Source organism: Heterodontus francisci, chromosome 39 (assembly GCF_036365525.1).
Source record: "Heterodontus francisci isolate sHetFra1 chromosome 39, sHetFra1.hap1, whole genome shotgun sequence".
Lineage (NCBI taxonomy): Eukaryota > Metazoa > Chordata > Chondrichthyes > Heterodontiformes > Heterodontidae > Heterodontus > Heterodontus francisci.
The window spans coordinates 39,133,122-39,154,872 of record NC_090409.1 but is presented as its reverse complement, the minus strand read 5'-3'; the positions used below and the strand labels follow the sequence as shown (position 1 = coordinate 39,154,872).

Here is a 21,751-nt window from a genome sequence, read left to right as displayed (position 1 = left end):
CTGTCGGAGGGTCAGTACTGAGGGAGTGCTGCACTGTCGGAGGGTCAGTACTGAGGGAATGCTGCACTGTCGGAGGGTCAGTACTGAGGGAGTGCTGCACTGTCGGAGGGTCAGTACTGAGGGAGTGCTGCACTGTCGGAGGGTCAGTACTGAGGGAATGCTGCACTGTCGGAGGGTCAGTACTGAGGGAGTGCTGCACTGTCGGAGGGTCAGTACTGAGGGAGTGCTGCACTGTCGGAGGGTCAGTACTGAGGGAGTGCTGCACTGTCGGAGGATGAGTACTGAGGGAGTGCTGCACTGTCGGAGGGTCAGTACTGAGGGAGTGCTGCACTGTCAGAGGGTCAGTACTGAGAGAGTGCTGCACTGTCGGAGGGTTAGTACTGAGGGAGTGCAGCACTGTCAGAGGGTCAGTACTGAGGGAGTGCTGCACTGTCAGAGGGTCAGTACTGAGGGAGTGCTGCACTGTCGGAGGTGCCGTCTTTCGGATGAGACATTAAACCGAGGCCCCCGTCTGCCCTCTCATGTGGGTATAAAAGATCCCACGGCCACTATTTGGAAGAAGAGCAGGGGGGGGAGGGAGTTCTCCCCGGTGTCCTGGGGACAATATTTATCCCTCAACCAACATCACTAAAAAAAACTCAGATGATCTGGGTCATTATCACATTGCTGTTTGTGGGATCTTCCTGTGTGAAAATTGGCTGCCGTGTTTCCGACATTACAACAGTCAGCACACTTCCGAAAAAAGCCCTTCATTGTCTGTGAAGCCCTTTGGGATGTCCTGAGATGGGGAAAGGCCCCAGAGAGATGCAGATTTTCTTTTTCATAACTGTGTGACAGCAGTGTGACTTGATGGGGATCATTTTCAGCACCGCATGTCGGGGACCAGAGAGGCCTGGGGGAGGGGAAGAGGAGGTTACAACTTCAGCCTGACGGCTGCAGCACGTGAGGGTTTTCCAGCACTGAGTGTGGGCCAGGAGGAGAGGAGGACTTCCCCTTTTCCCACCCCCCTGTCACCGTGCTTCCCTCCCTGCGAATGGAACCCCAGCTCCTTCTCACATTAGTGCACGACTCCCCCACTCTAATATCAGGGCCAATGTGTCAGTATTTACAGGGGGTCCCCGGGGAGTGTGTCAGTATTTACAGGGGGTCCCCGGGAGTGTGTCAGTATTTACAGGAGGTCCCCGGGGAGTGTGTCAGTATTTACAGGGGGTCCCCGGGAGTGTGTCAGTATTTACAGGGGGTCCCCGGGGAGTGTGTCAGTATTTACAGGGGTCCCCGGGAGTGTGTCAGTATTTACAGGGGGTCCCCGGGGAGTGTGTCAGTATTTACAGGGGGTCCCCGGGAGTGTGTCAGTATTTACAGGGGGTCCCCGGGAGTGTGTCAGTATTTACAGGGGGTCCCCAGGGAGTGTGTCAGTATTTACAGGGGGTCCCCGGGAGTGTGTCAGTATTTACAGGGGGTCCCCGGGGAGTGTGTCAGTATTTACAGGGGGTCCCCGGGAGTGTGTCAGTATTTACATGGGGTCCCCGGGGAGTGTGTCAGTATTTACAGGGGTCCCAGGGAGTGTGTCAGTATTTACAGGGGGTCCCCGGGGAGTGTGTCAGTATTTACAGGGGTCCCAGGGAGTGTGTCAGTATTTACAGGGGGTCCCCGGGGAGTGTGTCAGTATTTACAGGGGGTCCCCGGGGAGTGTGTCAGTATTTACAGGGGTCCCAGGGAGTGTGTCAGTATTTACAGGGGTCCCAGGGAGTGTGTCAGTATTTACAGGGGGTCCCCGGGGAGTGTGTCAGTATTTACAGGGGGTCCCCGGGGAGTGTGTCAGTATTTACAGGGGTCCCAGGGAGTGTGTCAGTATTTACAGGGGGTCCCCGGGGAGTGTGTCAGTATTTACAGGGGGTCCCCGGGAGTGTGTCAGTATTTACAGGGGGTCCCCGGGGAGTGTGTCAGTATTTACAGGGGTCCCAGGGAGTGTGTCAGTATTTACAGGGGGTCCCCGGGAGTGTGTCAGTATTTACAGGGGGTCCCCGGGAGTGTGTCAGTATTTACAGGGGGTCCCTGGGAGTGTGTCAGTATTTACAGGGGGTCCCCGGGAGTGTGTCAGTATTTACAGGGGGTCCCTGGGAGTGTGTCAGTATTTACAGGGGGTCCCCGGGAGTGTGTCAGTATTTACAGGGGATCCCCGGGCAATGTGTTAGTATTTACAGGGGGTCCCCGGGGAGTGTGTCAGTATTTACAGGGGGTCCCCGGGGAGTGTGTCAGTATTTACAGGGGATCCCCGGGGAGTGTGTCAGTATTTACAGGGGGTCCCCGGGAGTGTGTCAGTATTTACAGGGGGTCCCCGGGAGTGTGTCAGTATTTACAGGGGGTCTCCGGGAGTGTGTCAGTATTTACAGGGGGTCCCCGGGGAGTGTGTCAGTATTTACAGGGGGTCCCCAGGGAGTGTGTCAGCATTTACAGGGGGTCCCCGGGGAGTGTGTCAGTATTTACAGGGGGTCCCCGGGCAATGTGTTAGTATTTACAGGGGGTCCCCGGGAGTGTGTCAGTATTTACAGGGGGTCCCTGGGAGTGTGTCAGTATTTACAGGGGGTCCCCGGGAGTGTGTCAGTATTTACAGGGGGTCCCCGGGCAATGTGTTAGTATTTACAGGGGGTCCCCGGGAATGTGTCAGTATTTACAGGAGGTACCCGGGAGTGTGTCAGTATTTACAGGGGGTCCCCGGGGAGTGTGTCAGTATTTACAGGGGATCCCCGGGGAGTGTGTCAGTATTTACAGGGGGTCCCCGGGAGTGTGTCAGTATTTACAGGGGGTCCCCGGGAGTGTGTCAGTATTTACAGGGGGTCCCCGGGCAATGTGTTAGTATTTACAGGGGGTCCCCGGGAATGTGTCAGTATTTACAGGAGGTACCCGGGAGTGTGTCAGTATTTACAGGGGGTCCCCGGGGAGTGTGTCAGTATTTACAGGGGATCCCCGGGGAGTGTGTCAGTATTTACAGGGGGTCCCCGGGAGTGTGTCAGTATTTACAGGGGGTCCCCGGGAGTGTGTCAGTATTTACAGGGGGTCCCCGGGGAGTGTGTCAGTATTTACAGGGGATCCCCGGGGAGTGTGTCAGTATTTACAGGGGATCCCCGGGGAGTGTGTCAGTATTTACAGGGGGTCCCCGGGAGTGTGTCAGTATTTACAGGGGGTCCTCGGGGAGTGTGTCAGTATTTACAGGGGATCCCCGGGGAGTGTGTCAGTATTTACAGGGGGTCCCCGGGAGTGTGTCAGTATTTACAGGGGGTCCCCGGGAGTGTGTCAGTATTTACAGGGGGTCCCCGGGAGTGTGTCAGTATTTACAGGGGGTCCCCGGGAGTGTGTCAGTATTTACAGGGGGTCCCCGGGGAGTGTGTCAGTATTTACAGGGGGTCCCCGGGGAGTGTGTCAGTATTTACAGGGGATCCCCGGGGAGTGTGTCAGTATTTACAGGGGGTCCCCGGGAGTGTGTCAGTATTTACAGGGGGTCCCCGGGAGTGTGTCAGTATTTACAGGGGGTCCCCGGGGAGTGTGTCAGTATTTACAGGGGATCCCCGGGGAGTGTGTCAGTATTTACAGGGGATCCCCGGGGAGTGTGTCAGTATTTACAGGGGGTCCCCGGGAGTGTGTCAGTATTTACAGGGGGTCCTCGGGGAGTGTGTCAGTATTTACAGGGGATCCCCGGGGAGTGTGTCAGTATTTACAGGGGGTCCCCGGGAGTGTGTCAGTATTTACAGGGGGTCCCCGGGAGTGTGTCAGTATTTACAGGGGGTCCCCGGGAGTGTGTCAGTATTTACAGGGGGTCCCCGGGAGTGTGTCAGTATTTACAGGGGGTCCCCGGGGAGTGTGTCAGTATTTACAGGGGGTCCCCGGGGAGTGTGTCAGTATTTACAGGGGGTCCCCGGGGAGTGTGTCAGTATTTACAGGGGGTCCCCGGGCAATGTGTTAGTATTTACTGATGATCAATTTGCAAGGTTCTAATATACATGTCACTGAGATATAACAAGATTGACCTCTGAATTGAATTGTCGACATATCTTGGAAGGGTCAGGATGCAGCTAGTGTCTGGTACAGGTACAGCCGTGTCATGTATGAACATGTTAAATCATTTCCTTTTCTCATTCTGAATGTATTTGTCTCTTTTTATTTAACAGTTGGTTCTGATTACAGTCAGTGTTTCCAGCACAGTTTCTACTGTCCTACTGCTTGGCCTAATACTGGCTTATCACATGAGGGATATTCAGGTAATTTTGACATTGGTAACCATTTTAACCCTTTACTGCCCCATGTACTGGGGTCCAGTCCCTGCAGCCACGCACCGAGGCTCCTACGACAGCAAACCCGTGACCTCTCCCAACTAGAAGGACAAGGGCAGCAGATGCATGGGAACACCACCACCTGCAAGTTCCCCTCCAAGTCACACACCATCCTGACTTGGAACTATATCGCCGTTCCTTCACTGTCGCTGGGTCAAAATCCTGGAACTCCCTCCCTAACAGCACTGTGGGTGTACCTACCCCACATGGACTGCAGCGGTTCAAGAAGGCAGCTCACCACCACCTCACCACCTTCTCAAGGGCAATTAGGGATGGGCAATAAATGCTGGCCTGACCAGCGACGCCCACATCCCTGGAACATATCTCCTGTTTTATCTGAGGGAGTGTAGAAGTCTTCGAGAGAATGTTGAAACGGTTAACTTTGCTCTCATGAGCAGCTTTGCCCCAGGGCGGTGCCAATAGAATTTATGTACACAATAATTTGATACAATCACCTGCTGAAATCACGTTACCTTCCGCATGAGTACATCGTGCACTGCTTCTTGTGAAATGGGTACAGTAGCTGTATGTGTGTGTGTGTGTGTGCGTGTGTGTGAGAAGCCCAGATAATCTGTATCGCTGACACAATGTGGACAGGCTAGTTTATCTCAGCTTTTCACAGGCTGCAGATGCACTCAGGAGATAGGAGCAGTTCACATGAGGTGCTGGTGACAGTCCTTCGGCAGAAATAGGAAGGGTGCGGTAACAATGTTGGGGCTGTACTACAGGCCTCCCAACAGCGAGCATGAGATAGAGGTACAAATATGTAAACAGATTATGGAAAGATGTAGGAGCAACAGGGTGGTGGTGATAGGAGATTTTAATTTTCCCAACATTGACTGGGATTCACTTAGTGTTAGAGGGCTAGATGGAGCAGAATTTGTAAGGAGCATCCAGGAGGGTTTTCTAGAGCAGTATGTAAATAGTCCAACTCGGGAAGGGGCCATACTGGACCTGGTGTTGGGGAATGAGCCCGGCCAGGTGGTTGACGTTTCAGTAGGGGTCTACTTTGGGAATAGTGATCACAATTCCGTAAGTTTTAGAATACTCATGGACAAAGACGAGAGTGGTCCTAAAGGAAGAGTGCTAAATTGGGGGAAGGCCAACTATACCAAAATTCGGCAGGAGCTGGGGAATGTAGATTGGGAGCAGCTGTTTGAAGATAAATCCACATGTGATATGTGGGAGGCTTTTAAAGAGAGGTTGATTAGCGTGCAGGAGAGACATGTTCCTGTGAAAATGAGGGATAGAAACGGCAAGATTAGGGAACCATGGATGACAGGTGAAATTGTGAAACTAGCTAAGAGGAAAAAGGAAGCATACATAAGGTCTAGGCGGCTGAAGAAAGACGAAGCTTTGGAAGAATATCGGGAATGTAGGACCAATCTGAAACGAGGAATTAAGAGGGCTAAAAGGGGTCATGAAATATCTTTAGCAAACAGGGTTAAGGAAAATCCCAAAGCCTTTTATTCATATATAAGGAGCAAGAGGGTAACTAGAGAAAGGATTGGCCCACTCAAGGACAAAGGAGGAAAGTTATGCGTGGAGTCAGAGAAAATGGGTGAGATTTTAAACGAGTACTCACTATTCAGTATTCACCGAGGAGAGGGACATGAAGGATGTTGAGGTTAGGAACAGATGTTTGATTACTCTAGGTCAAGTCGGCATAAGGAGGGAGGAAGTGTTGGGTATTCTAAAAGGCATTAAGGTGGACAAGTCCCCAGGTCCGGATGGTGTCTATCCCAGGTTGCTGAGGGAAGCGAGAGAGGAAATAGCTGGGGCCTTAACAGATATCTTTGCAGCATCCTTAAACACGGGTGAGGTCCCGGAGGACTGGAGATTTGCTAATGTTGTCCCCTTGTTTAAGAAGGGTAGCAGGGATAATCCAGGTAATTATAGACCGGTGAGCCTGACGTCAGTGGTAGGGAAGTTGCTGGAGAAGATACTGAGGGATAGGATCTATTCCCATTTGGAAGAAAATGTGCTTATCAGTGATAGGCAACATGGGTTTGTGCAGGGAAGGTCATATCTTACCAACTTAATAGAATTCTTTGAGGAAGTGACAAAGTTGATTGATGAGGGAAGGGCTGTAGATGTCATATACATGGACTTCAGTAAGGCGTTTGATAAGGTTCCCCATGGTAGGCTGATGGAGAAAGTGAAGTCGCATGGGGTCCAAGGTGTACTAGCTAGATGGATAAAGAACTGGCTGGGCAACAGGAGACAGAAAGTAGCAGTGGAAGGGAGTTTCTCAAAATGGAGACGTGTGACCAGTGGTGTTCCACAGGGATCCGTGCTGGGACCACTGTTGTTTGTGATATATGTAAATGATTTGGAGGAAAGTATAGGTGGTCTGATTAGCAAGTTTGCAGACGACACTAAGATTGGTGGAGTAGCAGATAGTGAAGGGGACTGTCAGAGAATACAGCAGAATATAGATAGATTGGAGAGTTGGGCAGAGAAATGGCAGATGGAGTTCAATCAGGGCAAATGCGAGGTGATGCATTTTGGAAGATCCAATTCAAGAGTGAACTATACAGTAAATGGAAAAGTCCTGGGGAAAATTGATGTACAGAGAGATTTGGGTGTTCAGGTCCATTGTTCCCTGAAGGTGGCAACGCAGGTCAATAGAGTGGTCAAGAAGGCATACGGCATGCTTTCCTTCATCGGACGGGGTATTGAGTACAAGAGTTGGCAGGTCATGTTACAGTTGTATAAGACTTTGGTTCGGCCACATTTGGAATACTGCGTGCAGTTCTGGTCGCCACATTATCAAAAGGATGTGGATGCTTTGGAGAGGGTGCAGAGGAGGTTCACCAGGATGTTGCCTGGTATGGAGGGCGCTAGCTATGAAGAGAGGTTGAGCAGATTAGGATTATTTTCATTAGAAAGACGGAGGTTGAGGGGGGACCTGATTGAGGTGTACAAAATCATGAGAGGTATAGACAGGGTGGATAGCAAGAAGCTTTTTCCCAGAGTGGGGGATTCAATTACGAGGGGACACGAGTTCAAAGTGAGAGGGGAAAAGTTTAGGGGGGATATGCGTGGAAAGTTCTTTACGCAGAGGGTGGTGGGTGCCTGGAACGCCTTGCCAGCGGAGGTGGTAGACGCGGGCACGATAGCGTCTTTTAAGATGTATCTAGACAGACACATGAATGGGCAGGAAGTAAAGAGATACAGACCCTTAGAAAATAGGCGACAGGTTTAGATAGAGGATCTGGATCGGCGCAGGCTTGGAGGGCCGAAGGGCCTGTTCCTGTGCTGTAATTTTCTTTGTTCATTGTTCTTTGTTGTTCTTTGTTTGTTCTTTGCACTGTCGGAGGGTCAGTACTGACGGAGTGCTGCACTGTCGGAGGGTCAGTACTGAGAGAGCACTGCACTGTCAGAGGGTCAGTACTGAGGGAGCACTGCACTGTCGGAGAGTCAGTACTGAGGGAGTGCTGCACTGTCGGAGGGTCAGTATTGTTAGCGAGAATGAATCTGGCAGAATCACTCGACACTTAGGTCTGCTCCAATGTCAAATAGTTTATTGAGTTACGCCAGCGGGGAGCAGGTCACTGGGCTGTCCAGATGCCTCTCCACCGAACAAAGGAAAATCCACAACAGATATACAGTTACTCAGCCCATCCCGGCTGGACATAATCCAATCATAACGGTTATTGATTACATATATTACGTTCATTACCAATAAAATTATTAATCATGCATCATGTGGTTGTGGGGGTAGCTCGTGGTACGCCCCTGACCATCTCAGCTTGTTTACCAAACCCCCCCTTATCAACTATCCTTGAGTCTTCACAATGAATCCTTCTACCTCTATCAGGCCTGCATTCCTAGTTGCTTTGCGTAGTCCTCAATTAAACAGAGCAGCTGTCTTATGCACTGATATGAGGGGCCCTCCTTGGTCAGGCTAATTGCCTGTGCTAAGCAGTACCATGCTCAAGGCTGCAAGCTAACTAACTTGTCCCACAATGCCTTGGGTAAATACCCCATTTTGTAACAATATGTTGCTACACTTTCATCTTATATATATATATATATATGCATATATGTGTATTTACTTAGCTGCATCGGCCACACCTTTTGGGTGAGTGGTTAAACTGAGTCTTAAAAGCTGAGATTTTTCTTGGCTGAGGGGATTAAGGGTTAAGGCACAAAGGAGTTAAATTACAGATTAGGCATGATCTAATAGGATGGTGGGATTGCCTCCCCACCCCGGGTACGAGGGCAGAATGGCCTCCTCCTGTTCCTATGTTGCGATGAATGATGGAACGAGCGCGCGGGGCTGAAGGACCTGCTCCTGTGCTTCCTTTCATTCTTACGAACCACTTCCATCAGCACCTGCCCCGTTGGTTGACTGTTTCTGTCATTAATTCTGTCTCAGCTTTTCATGATCGACGAGGGGGTCGAAGAGTGGAGGGTGGCCCTGACCCGGAAGAGGAAGCTTTCCGTGACCCTGGAGCTGCTGGTGTGCGCTGCCCACCCATTTCCCCTCGCGTTCCCTGGGACCTCCGACCCAATCCTGTCCAACACTGCCATCGTCCTGTCCAATGTAATGTTCCTTCGCGTCTACTTGGTTCAGCGAGTCATCTTCATGTACAGTGAGGTCCTCAACCCGTCCTATCGAACCATCGGCTCCCTCAACAGGATTAACCTCAGGTTCCACTTTGTCTTGAAGATTCTCATGAACAGTTGCCCAGGCAAGATTCTCTTTCTCCTCATCTTCCTCATTTGGTTCGTCGCCTCGTGGATGCTGAGCCTGTGCGAGAGGTAAATGACCTAACGGGATGCCTTTTGTTTGAGCGCTCCCCTGACAAGCAATGGTCGACAGCAATGACACCGGGACTCAAAGGGTTAAATTACGAGGAGGGATTACACAAACCCGGGTTGCATTCCCTGGAATTTAGATGGTTTAAGGGGTGATTTGATCGAAGATTTTGGGATATGAAGGGGGAACCGATAGGGTCGATAGCGAGAAACTATTCCCGCTGGTTTGGGGGCCGAGTCGAAAAATTAGGAGTGAAATTCGGAAACACTTCCACACACAAAGGGCGGGAGAAGTTTGGAAATTCTTTTCCGCAAACGGGAATCGATGTCTGGATCAGTGATTAATTTTAAATCTGAGCTCGATCGATTGTAATAAGAGCAAAATACAGCCGATGCTGGGATTCTGAAATAAAGGGCAGAAAGTGCCGGAAATACTCAGCAGGTCGGGCAGCCCCTGTGGAGAGAGAAGCAGAGTTAACGTTTCAGGTCGTGCGACCCTTCATCAGAACTCAGAGGTTTCTGTTCGCCAAAGTTATTGAGGGATACGGGGCAAAGGCGGGAATAGGGAGTTAGATCGCAGGTCAGCCGCGATCTCATTACGTTTTGTCAACATGCCCTCGTGTTTGGGTGCTGCCCCGACGAGACATTTCTGTGCGCGAGCCCAAATAGTGTCAGGGAGCTATTCGACCATGAAATGCATCACGGTCCGAGCCCAGTGATGAATTACAACCTCCCCCCCCCCCCCAACGTCCGCACAAACGCACACAAACACCGACTCTTTCTTTCTCGCATTCCTTTCCTTCTTCACGTTGATAGATCGCGCGGTTATTCGTCTCATGAGTCATGTCCCTGATGTGCGGAGTTTGTGGATCCACTGACGCTTGCCTCCTCTCGTACCCACCCCCCACCCCTCTCCCCGTATCCCACAGGCAACGTTGCCTTAACAGCACGCTGAACTTCATCGCTTCAATGTGGCTCATCCCGATCACCTTTTTCACCATCGGCTACGGAGACATGGTTCCAGATTCCACGTGCGGCAAGTTCATCTGCCTGATGATAGGGGTTACGGTAAGAGCAAGTTGTTTCACTCGGACTATGTTAGCTTCTGCAGTTAGTGGTTGGGGTTGTCACTCGTCTGCTTGTTAAAGCCCTCAGAGAAAGCAGCCCGCAAAGACCTCGCAATCTCCTTTCTCCCGGTGGCGGTTTAAATCAAGGGATCTTCGGGCATGCAGCAGCAGTGATGTCAGCAAGCAGCTAAGGAGCCAATCACATTGAAGCATGCACACGCACAGCAAACCAAGAAATTAAAAATACTTCAAATCCTCAGAAAGAATTCCAAGGTCAAAACGAAAACAGCTCTCGGGTGGGTGTAAAAGATCCCACGGCCACTATTTGGAAGAAGAGCAGGGGGGGGGAGTTCTCCCCGGTGTCCTGGGGACAATATTTATCCCTCAACCAACATCACTAAAAAAAACCAGATAATCTGGGTCATTATCACATTGCTGTTTGTGGGATCTTGCTGTGCACAAATTGCTGGCTATCTTCCTTACATGACAGCAACAACCATTTGCATTTTTTTAGCACCCTTTTAACTTTAGTAAAACTTCCCAGAGTGCTTCACAGGAGCGTAAATCAGACAAATTTGACCCCGAGCCACATCAGGAGATATTAGGGACCGATGACCAAAAACTCGGTCAAAGAGGTCGGTTTTTAAAGAGCGTCTCAAAGGTGGAGAGAGAGAGGGGGAGAGGTTTAGGGAGGGAATTCCAGAGCTTAGGGCCCCAGGCAGCTGAAGGCACGGCCGCCAATGGTGGAGCGATGGGAATTGGGGGATGGGCGAGAGGCCGGAATTGGAGGAGTGCAGAGATCTCGGAGGGTTGGAGGGGCTGGAGGAGGTTACAGAGATAGGGAAAGGTGTCGGGGCTGGAGGAGGTTACACAGATAGGGAAAGGTTTAGGGACTGGAGGAGGTTACAGAGATAGGGAGGGTTGTAGGGGCTGGCGGAGGTTACAGAGATAGGGAAAGGTGTAGGGGCTGGCGGAGGTTACAGAGATAGGGAAAGGTGTCGGGGCTGGTGGAGGTTACAGAGATAGGGAGGGGTGTAGGGACTGGAGTAGGTTACAGAGATAGGGAAAGGTGTCGGGACTGGAGGAGGTTACAGAGATAGGGAAAGGTGTAGGGGCTGGCGGAGGTTACAGAGATAGGGAAAGGTGTCGGGACTGGAGGCGGTTACAGAGATAGGGAAAGGTGTAGGGGCTGGCGGAGGTTACAGAGATAGGGAAAGGTGTCGGGACTGGAGGCGGTTACAGAGATAGGGAAAGGTGTAGGGGCTGGCGGAGGTTACAGAGATAGGGAAAGGTGTCGGGACTGGAGAAGGTTACAGAGATAGGGAAAGGTGTAGGGGCTGGCGGAGGTTACAGAGATAGGGAAAGGTGTAGGGACTGGAGGCGGTTACAGAGATATGGAGGGGGCGAGGAGACCGTGGAGGGATTTGAAAACAAGGATGTGAATTTTAAGATGGGAGGTGTTCCTGGACCGGGAGCCAGTGTAGGTCAGTGAGTAACAGGGGGTGACGGGGGAATTGGGACCAGGTGCGAGTTAAGACATGGGGGCAACAGAGGTTCGGATGTCTGCACATCAAAATAGTTGGTTATTAAGCATTTGGGGTACCCTGAGGTTGTGAAAGGTGTTCTAGAAATGCAAGTCTTTCTTTTTATGTTTGTGTGGGGCACTGAAGGTGCAAGTGAAGTATAACCCAGCTCCGTGTTTGCTTCCCAAAGGGTGTTACCTGCACGGCTTTATTCATCGCCGTGATTGCCAAGAAGATGGAGCTGAGCAAGGATGAAAAACACGTCCATAATTTCATGCAGGACATCCAGCTTGTGAAGGAGGTGAGGAGTCAGACAGATGGTGAACCAGGGTAGGAGGTGCGGGGATGCAGTCAGTTAGGATTTATTTTTTATTCATTGATGGGACGTGGGCGTCGCTGGCCATGCCAGCATTTACTGCCCATCCCTAATTGCCCTCGAGAAGGTGGTGGTGAGCTGCCCACTAACTGAATGGCTTGCTGGGCCATTTCAGAGGGCAGTTAAAGTCAACCACCATTACTGTGGGTCTGGAGTCACATGTAGGCCAGACCGGGTAAGGTCAGCGGATTTCCTTCCCGAACAGACATGAGTGAACAATCGGCAGTGGTTTCATCGTCACCATTAGACAACCTTTTAATTCCAGCTTGATTACTGAATTCGAATTTCACCAGGTGCCCTGGTGGGGTTCGAACCCATGTCCCCAAAGCATTAGCCTGGTCCTCTGGATTACTGGTCCAATGATATTAGCACGATGCGACCGCCTCCAACTATTGCATCCAGAAGAACTTGAATAAGGTCGTACAGGAATGTGAAGTGTGTCACTGAGAGGCAATAGGGATGGTCTTCAATGGGAGAGTTAGGGACCAGAGGGATGGTCTTCGATGGGAGAGTTAGGGATTTGGAGGGATGGTCTTCAATGGGAGAGTTAGGGACTAGAGGGATGGTCTTCGATGGGAGAGTTAGGGATTTGGAGGGATGGTCTTCAATGGGAGAGTTAGGGGACTGGATGGATGGTCTTCGATGGGAGAGTTAGGGGACTGGATGGATGGTCTTCGATGGGAGAGTTAGGGGACTAGAGGGATGGTCTTCGATGGGAGAGTTAGGGGACTAGATGGATGGTCTTCGATGGGAGAGTTAGGGGACTGGATGGATGGTCTTCGATGCGAGAGTTAGGGGACTGGAGGGATAGTCTTCGATGCGAGAGTTAGGGGACTGGAGGGATGGTCTTCGATGGGAGAGTTAGGGGACTGGAGGGATGGTCTTCGATGGGAGAGTTAGGGGACTGGAGGGATGGTCTTCGATGGGAGAGTTAGGGGACTAGAGGGATGGTCTTCGATGGGAGAGTTAGGGGACTGGAGGGATGGTCTTCAATGGGAGAGTTAGGGGACTGAATGGATGGTCTTCGATGGGAGAGTTAGGAGACTGGAGGGATGGTCTTCGATGCGAGAGTTAGGGGACTAGAGGGATGGTCTTCGATGGGAGAGTTAGGGACCAGAGGGATGGTCTTCGATGGGAGAGTTAGGGGACAGGAGGGATGGTCTTCGATGGGAGAGTTAGGGGACTAGAGGGATGGTCTTCGATGGGAGAGTTAGGGGACTAGAGGGATGGTCTTCGATGGGAGAGTTAGGGGACTGGAGGGATGGTCTTCGATGGGAGAGTTAGGGGACTGGAAGGATGGTCTTCGATGGGAGAGTTAGGAGACTAGAGGGATGGTCTTCGATGGGAGAGTTAGGGGACTGGAGGGATGGTCTTCGATGGGAGAGTTAGGAGACTGGAAGGATGGTCTTCGATGGGAGAGTTAGGAGACTAGAGGGATGGTCTTCGATGGGAGAGTTAGGGACTGAGGGATGTTCTTCGATGGGAGAGTTAGGGGACTGGAGGGATGCTCTTCGATGGGAGAGTTAGGGACTGGAGGGATGGTCTTCGATGGGAGAGTTAGGGGACTGGAGGGATGGTCTTCGATGGGAGAGTTAGGGGACTGGAGGGATGGTCTTCGATGCGAGAGTTAGGGGACTACAGGGATGGTCTTCGATGGGAGAGTTAGGGGACTAGAGGGATGGTCTTCGATGGGAGAGTTAGGGGACAGGAGGGATGGTCTTCGATGGGAGAGTTAGGGGACTAGAGGGATGGTCTTCGATGGGAGAGTGAGGGGACTAGAGGGATGGTCTTCGATGGGAGAGTTAGGGGACTGGAGGGATGGTCTTCGATGGGAGAGTTAGGGGACTGGAGGGATGGTCTTCGATGGGAGAGTTAGGGGACTAGAGGGATGGTCTGCGATGGGAGAGTTAGGGGACTGGAGGGATGCTCTTCGATGGGAGAGTTAGGGGACTAGAGGGATGGTCTTCGATGGGAGAGTTAGGGGACTGGAGGGATTGTCTTCGATGGGAGAGTTAGGGGACTGGAGGGATGGTCTTCGATGGGAGAGTTAGGGGACTGGAGGGATGGTCTTCGATGGTAGAGTTAGGGGACTGGAGAGATGGTCTTTGACGGGAGAGTTAGGGGACTGGAGCGATGGTCTTCGATCGGAGAGTTAGGGGACTGGAGGGATGGTCTTCGACAGGATAGTTAGGGGACTAGAGGGATGGTCTTCGACAGGATAGTTAGGGGACTAGAGGGATGGTCTTCGATGGGAGAGTTAGGGGACTAGAGGAATGGTCTTCGACGGGAGAGTTAGGGGACTGGAGGGATGGTCTTCGACGGGAGAGTTAGGGGACTGGAGGGATGGTCTTCGACGGGAGAGTTAGGGGACTGGAGGGATGGTCTTCGATGGGAGAGTTAGGAGACTAGAGGGATGGTCTTCGATGGGAGAGTTAGGGGACTGGAGGGATGCTCTTCGATGGGAGAGTTAGGGGACTAGAGGGATGCTCTTCGATGGGAGAGTTAGGGGACTGGAGGGATGTTCTTCGATGGGAGAGTTAGGGGACTGGAGGGATGCTCTTCGATGGGAGAGTTAGGGGACTGGAGGGATGGTCTTCGATGGGAGAGTTAGGGGACTGGAGGGATGGTCTTCGATGCGAGAGTTAGGGGACTACAGGGATGGTCTTCGATGGGAGAGTTAGGGGACTAGAGGGATGGTCTTCGATGGGAGAGTTAGGGGACAGGAGGGATGGTCTTCGATGGGAGAGTTAGGGGACTAGAGGGCTGGTCTTCGATGGGAGAGTTAGGGGACTGGAGGGATGGTCTTCGATGGGAGAGTTAGGGGACTGGAGGGATGGTCTTCGATGGGAGAGTTAGGGGACCTGAGGGATGGTCTTCGATGGGTGAGTTAGGGGACTGGAGGGATGGTCTTCGATGGGAGAGTTAGGAGACTAGAGGGATGGTCTGCGATGGGAGAGTTAGGGGACTGGAGGGATGCTCTTCGATGGGAGAGTTAGGGGACTAGAGGGATGGTCTTCGATGGGAGAGTTAGGGGACTGGAGGGATGGTCTTCGATGGGAGAGTTAGGGGACTGGAGGGATGGTCTTCGATGGGAGAGTTAGGGGACTGGAGGGATGGTCTTCGATGGGAGAGTTAGGGGACTGGAGAGATGGTCTTTGACGGGAGAGTTAGGGGACTGGAGGGATGGTCTTCGATCGGAGAGTTAGGGGACTGGAGGGATGGTCTTCGACAGGATAGTTAGGGGACTAGAGGGATGGTCTTCGACAGGATAGTTAGGGGACTAGAGGGATGGTCTTCGATGGGAGAGTTAGGGGACTAGAGGAATGGTCTTCGATGGGAGAGTTAGGGGACTGGAGGGATGGTCTTCGACGAGAGAGTTAGGGGACTGGAGGGATGGTCTTCGACGGGAGAGTTAGGGGACTGGAGGGATGGTCTTCGATGGGAGAGTTAGGGGACTGGAGGGATGCTCTTCGATGGGAGAGTTAGGGACTGGAGGGATGGTCTTCGATGGGAGAGTTAGGGGACTGGAGGGATGGTCTTCGATGGGAGAGTTAGGGGACTGGAGGCATGGTCTTCGATGCGAGAGTTAGGGGACTACAGGGATGGTCTTCGATGGGAGAGTTAGGGGACTAGAGGGATGGTCTTCGATTGGAGAGTTAGGGGACTGGAGGGATGGTCTTCGATGGGAGAGTTAGGGGACTGGAGGGATGGTCTTCGATGGGAGAGTTAGGGGACTGGAGGGATGGTCTTCGATGGGAGAGTTAGGAGACTAGAGGGATGGTCTGCGATGGGAGAGTTAGGGGACTGGAGGGATGCTCTTCGATGGGAGAGTTAGGGGACTAGAGGGATGGTCTTCGATGGGAGAGTTAGGGGACTAGAGGGATGGTCTTCGATGGGAGAGTTAGGGGACTGGAGGGATGGTCTTCGATGGGAGAGTTAGGGGACTGGAGGGATGGTCTTCGATGGGAGAGTTAGGGGACTGGAGGGATGGTCTTCGATGGGAGAGTTAGGAGACTGGAGGGATGCTCTTCAATGGGAGAGTTAGGGGACTAGAGGGATGGTCTTCGATGGGAGAGTTAGGGGACTGGAGGGATGGTCTTCGATGGGAGAGTTAGGGAACTGGAGGGATGGTCTTCGATGGGAGAGTTAGGGGACTGGAGGGATGGTCTTCGATGGGAGAGTTAGGGGACTGGAGAGATGGTCTTTGACGGGAGAGTTAGGGGACTGGAAAGATGGTCTTCGATCGGAGAGTTAGGGGACTGCAGGGATGGTCTTCAACAGGATAGTTAGGGGACTAGAGGAATGGTCTTCGATGGGAGAGTTAGGGGACTAGAGGGATGGTGTTCGATGGGAGAGTTAGGGGACTGGAGGGATGGTCTTCGACGGGAGAGTTAGGGGACTGGAGGGATTGTCTTCGACGGGAGAGTTAGGGGACTGGAGGGATGGTCTTCGATGGGAGAGTTAGGGGACTGGAGGGATGCGCTTCGATGGGAGAGTTAGGGACTGGAGGGATGGTCTTCGATGGGAGAGTTAGGGGACTGGAGGGATGGTCTTCGATGCGAGAGTTAGGGGACTACAGGGATGGTCTTCGATGGGAGAGTTAGGGGACTGGAGGGATGGTCTTCGATGGGAGAGTTAGGGGACAGGAGGGATGGTCTTCGATGGGAGTGTTAGGGGACTAGAGGGATGGTCTTCGATGGGAGAGTTAAGGGACTAGAGGGATGGTCTTCGATGGGAGAGTTAGGGGACTGGAGGGATGGTCTTTGATGGGAGAGTTAGGGGACTGGAGGGATGGTCTTCGATGGGAGAGTTAGGGGACTGGAGGGATGGTCTTCGATGGGAGAGTTAGGAGACTAGAGGATGGTCTGCGATGGGAGAGTTAGGGGACTGGAGGGATGCTCTTCGATGGGAGAGTTAGGGGACTAGAGGGATGGTCTTCGATGGGAGAGTTAGGGGACTGGAGGGATGGTCCTCGATGGGAGAGTTAGGGGACTGGAGGGATGGTCTTCGATGGGAGAGTTAGGGGACTGGAGGGATGGTCTTCGATGGGAGAGTTAGGGGACTGGAGAGATGGTTTTTGACGGGAGAGTTAGGGGACTGGAGGGATGGTCTTCGATCGGAGAGTTAGGGGACTGGAGGGATGGTCTTCGATGCGAGAGTTAGGGGACTACAGGGATGGTCTTCGATGGGAGAGTTAGGGGTCTAGAGGAATGGTCTTCGATGGGAGAGTTAGGGGACTAGAGGGATGGTCTTCGATGGGAGAGTTAGGGGACTGGAGGGATGGTCTTCGACGGGAGAGTTAGGGGACTGGAGGGATGGTCTTCGACGGGAGAGTTAGGGGACTGGAGGGATGGTCTTCGATGGGAGAGTTAGGGGACTGGAGGGATGGTCTTCGACAGGATAGTTAGGGGACTAGAGGGATGGTCTTCGACAGGATAGTTAGGGGACCAGAGGGATGGTCTTCGATGGGAGAGTTAGGGGACTAGAAGGATGGTCTTCGATGGGAGAGTTAGGGGACTAGAGGGATGGTCTTCGATGGGAGAGTTAGGGGACTGGAGGGATGCTCTTCGATGGGAGAGTTAGGGGACTAGAGGGATGGTCTTCGATGGGAGAGTTAGGAGACTGGAGGGATGCTCTTCGATCGGAGAGTTAGGGGACTAGAGGGATGGTCTTCGATGGGAGAGTTAGGGGACTAGAGGGATGGTCTTCGATGGGAGAGTTAGGGGACTGGAGGGATGGTCTTCGATGGGAGATTTAGGGGACTAGAGGGATGGTCTTCGATGGGATAGTTAGGGGACTAGAGGGATGGTCTTCGATGGGAGAGTTAGGGGACTAGAGGGATGGTCTTCGATGGGAGAGTTAGGGGACTGGAGGGATGGTCTTCGATGGGAGATTTAGGGGACTAGAGGGATGGTCTTCGATGGGATAGTTAGGGGACTAGAGGGATGGTCTTCGATGGGAGTGTCAGCGTGAGCCTCCATTTTTGAAAGAGATGCTGATAACCAAACACTGGTGATGCTATTTAAGGTTATATTGATGAGGTTCCCTCTTCAACACTGTGCTATTTATCTGGTGCCAGGTCCAGAAGACTGCTGCTGACTTGATTAGAGTGGCTTGGCTGTTGTACAAACAAAAGAAGAACAGAAATGTGCACAAGATCAGGAAGTATCAGCGCGATGTGCTTTCTGCAATTTGTGGGTGAGTGAACCACACAATCCGCTGTAATGTTAGCTGGTGAAGATGTTCCCCTGTGTTCCACTCACTGGGTGGGTGACTGCCCTGTTACTCGCTGCGGCATTGAGCCGCCCAGGCCACAGACATCCCAGATTCCATCCATGGCCTCTGCTGCGTTCACTGATTGAAGGCAGGGACAAGGGCAGCAGGAGCATGGGAAAACCATCGCCTCCATGTTCTCCTCTGAGTCACACACACACCGTCCCAACTTGGAGATATATCGGCCATTCCTTCATCGTCACTGGGTCAAAATCCTGGATCTCCCTCCCTAACGGTACCGTGGGAGCACCTTCACCACACGGGACTGAAACGGTTCAAGAAGACCCAGCTCCACCTTCACAAGGGGCGTCTCTGGATGGACAATAAATACCGGCCTTGCCAGTGACACCCACATCCCATGAATGGAAATAGAAAAGGAAAGGCAGCGTCACCAATCCCTCCAGTCCCCTAACTCTCCCATCGAAGACCATCCCTTTAGTCCCCTCAATCTCCCATCGAAGACCATCCCTCTAGTCCCCTAACTCTCCCATCAAAAACCATCCCTTTAGTCCCCTCAATCTCCCATCGAAGACCATCCCTCCAGTCCCCTAACTCTCCCATCAAAAACCATCCCTTTAGTCCCCTCAATCTCCCATCGAAGACCATCCTTCCAGTCCCCTAACTCTCCCATCGAAGACCATCCCTTTAGTCCCCTCAATCTCCCATCGAAGACCATCCCTTTAGTCCCCTCAATCTCCCATCGAAGACCATCCCTCCAGTCCCCTAACTCTCCCATCAAAGACCATCCTTCCAGTCCCCTAACTCTCCCATCAAAAACCATCCCTTTAGTCCCCTCAATCTCCCATCGAAGACCATCCTTCCAGTCCCCTAACTCTCCCATCAAAGACCATCCCTCCACTGCCGTAACTCTCCCATCAAAAACCATCCCTTTAGTCCCGTCACTCTCCCATTGAAGACCATCCCTCCAGTCCCCTAACTCTACCATCGAAGAGCATCCGTCCAGTCCCCTAACTCTCCCATCGAAGACCATCCCTCTAGTCCCCTAACTCTACCATCGAAGACCATCCCTCTAGTCCCCTAACTCACCTATCGAAGACCATCCCTCTAGTCCCCTAACTCTCCGATTGAAGACCATCCCTCTACTCCCCTAACTCTCCCATCGAAGAGCATCCCTCTAGTCCCCTAACTCTCCCATCGAAGACTATCCCTCTAGTCCCCTAACTCTCCCATCGAAGACCATCCCTCTAGTCCCCTAACTCTCCCATCGAAGACCATCCCTCTAGTCCCCTAACTCTCCCATCGAAAAGCATCCCTCCAGTCCCCTAACTCTCCCATCGAAGACCATCCCTCTACTCCCCTAACTCTCTCATCGAAGAGCATCCCTCTAGTCCCCTAACTCTCCCATCGAAGACTATCCCTCTAGTCCCCTAACTCTCCCATCGAAGACCATCCCTCTAGTCCCCTAACTCTCCCATCGAAGAGCATACCTCCAGTCCCCTAACTCTCCCATCGAAGAGCATCCCTCTAGTCCCCTAACTCTCCCATCGAAGACCATCCCTCTCGTCCCCTAACTCTCCCATCGAAGAGCATCCCTCTAGTCCCCTAACTCTCCCATCGAAGAGCATCCCTCTAGTCCCCTAACTCTCCTATCGAAGAACATCTCTCTAGTCCCCTAACTCTCCCATCGAAGACCATCCCTCTAGTCCCCTAACTCTCCCATCGAAGACCATCCCTCTGGTCCCCTAACTCTCCCATCGAAGACCATCCTTCCAATCCCCTAACTCTCCCATCGAGTCCCTTATTCCATCATTATGACGACACGTCTCCTGAGAGTCTGGGCAATGATTTTCAGGGGGCTGTTCGACTGTGGGGCATCACAATGAAGCCTGATCCTGTACACACATGGGGTGAATGTTTAGCGAGCAGGGGCAGGAACCCTGGCTGGCTTTATCTCTGCTCGAGCTCAGGTTTTCTGAGGACAGAGGCAGCTCCAGTTCTCCTGCAATCGCCCAACTGATACACAGATCAGAGACCAATCACAACACAATGCATGAATCCAGATATACATGTCCAGCAGTCATAGGAAGAAAGAAAGACTTCCATTTCTCTGGTGCCTTTCACTTCCTCACGACGTCCCATAGGGCTTCACACAATGAAGGGCTTTTTTTGGAAGTGTGCTCACTGTTGTAACGTAGGAAACACAGCAGCCAATGTGCGCACAGCAAGATCCCACAAACAGCAATGTGATAATGACCCAGATCATCTGTTTTTTTAGTGATGCTGGTTGAGGGATAAATATTGTCCCCAGGACACCGGTGAGAACTTCCCCCTCCTCTTCTTCCAAATAGTGGCTGTGGGATCTTTTACACCCACCTGAGAGGGCAGACGGGGGCCTCGGCTTAATGTCTCATCTGAAAGACGGCACCTCCGACAGTGCAGCACTCCCTCAGTACTGACCCTCCGACAGTGCGGCGCTCCCTCAGTACTGACTCTCCGACAGTGCAGTGCTCCCTCAGTACTGACCCTCCGACATTGCAGCAATCCCTCAGTACTGACCCTTCGACAGTGCAGCACTCCCTCAGTACTGACCCTCCGACAGTGCAGCACTCCCTCAGTACTGACCCTCCGACAGTGCAGTGCTCCCTCAGTACTGACCCTCCGACAGTGCAGTGCTCCCTCAGTACTGACCCTCTGACAGTGCAGCACTCCCTCAGTACTGACCCTCTGACAGTGCAGCACTCCCTCAGTACTGACCCTCCGACAGTGCAGAGCTCCCTCAGTACTGACCCTCCGACAGTGCAGCACTCCCTCAGTACTGACACTCCAACAGTGCAGAGCTCCCTCAGTACTGACCCTCCGACAGTGCAGCACTCCCTCAGTACTGACCCTCCGATAGTGCAGCACTCCCTCAGTACTGACACTCCGACAGTGCAGAGCTCCCTCAGTACTGACCCTCCGACAGTGCGGAGCTCCCTCAGTACGGACCCTTCGACAGTGCAGCACTCCCTCAGTACTGACCCTTTGACAGTGCAGCGCTCCCTCAGTACGGACCCTTCGACAGTGCAGCACTCCCTCAGTACTGACCCTTTGACAGTGCAGCGCTCCCTCAGTACTGACCCTCCGACAGTGCAGCGCTCCCTCAGTACTGACCCTCCGACAGTGCAGCACTCCCTCAGTACTGCACTGGAGTTTCAGCCTCGATTTCTGTGCTTCAGTCTCTGGTGTGGGACTTGAACCTGAGTCAGAGCAGAGAGTGCCACCCACCGAGCCACGGCTGAATGATTTATGAGGCAATCGTGATTAACGTGTAACTCATCTCGTCAGATTCCGCAGGGCAAAACTGAGGCAGAGGAAACTCCATGATCAAGTCAACACCATGATGGATGTCTCCAAGGTAACAGCAGCTGCTCTGAATTTTCTCTGCAGGTCACAAACCCCTCATGAATGATGTGAAGC

At 52.5% G+C, this 21,751-nt stretch overlaps 1 protein-coding gene across 1 annotated transcript in view; it reads left to right on the top strand.

The window, feature by feature from the left end:
• Positions 1-21,751, top strand: part of LOC137352750 (intermediate conductance calcium-activated potassium channel protein 4-like) — a 41,966-nt gene that overhangs the window by 9,050 nt on the left and 11,165 nt on the right. Inside the window, exons 2-7 of the mRNA XM_068018517.1 lie at positions 4,167-4,256; positions 8,713-9,098; positions 10,025-10,163; positions 11,876-11,986; positions 18,141-18,259; positions 21,620-21,689. Of these exons, the coding sequence (XP_067874618.1) occupies positions 4,167-4,256; positions 8,713-9,098; positions 10,025-10,163; positions 11,876-11,986; positions 18,141-18,259; positions 21,620-21,689 (915 nt within the window). The remainder of the gene's footprint in view (positions 1-4,166; positions 4,257-8,712; positions 9,099-10,024; positions 10,164-11,875; positions 11,987-18,140; positions 18,260-21,619; positions 21,690-21,751) is intronic.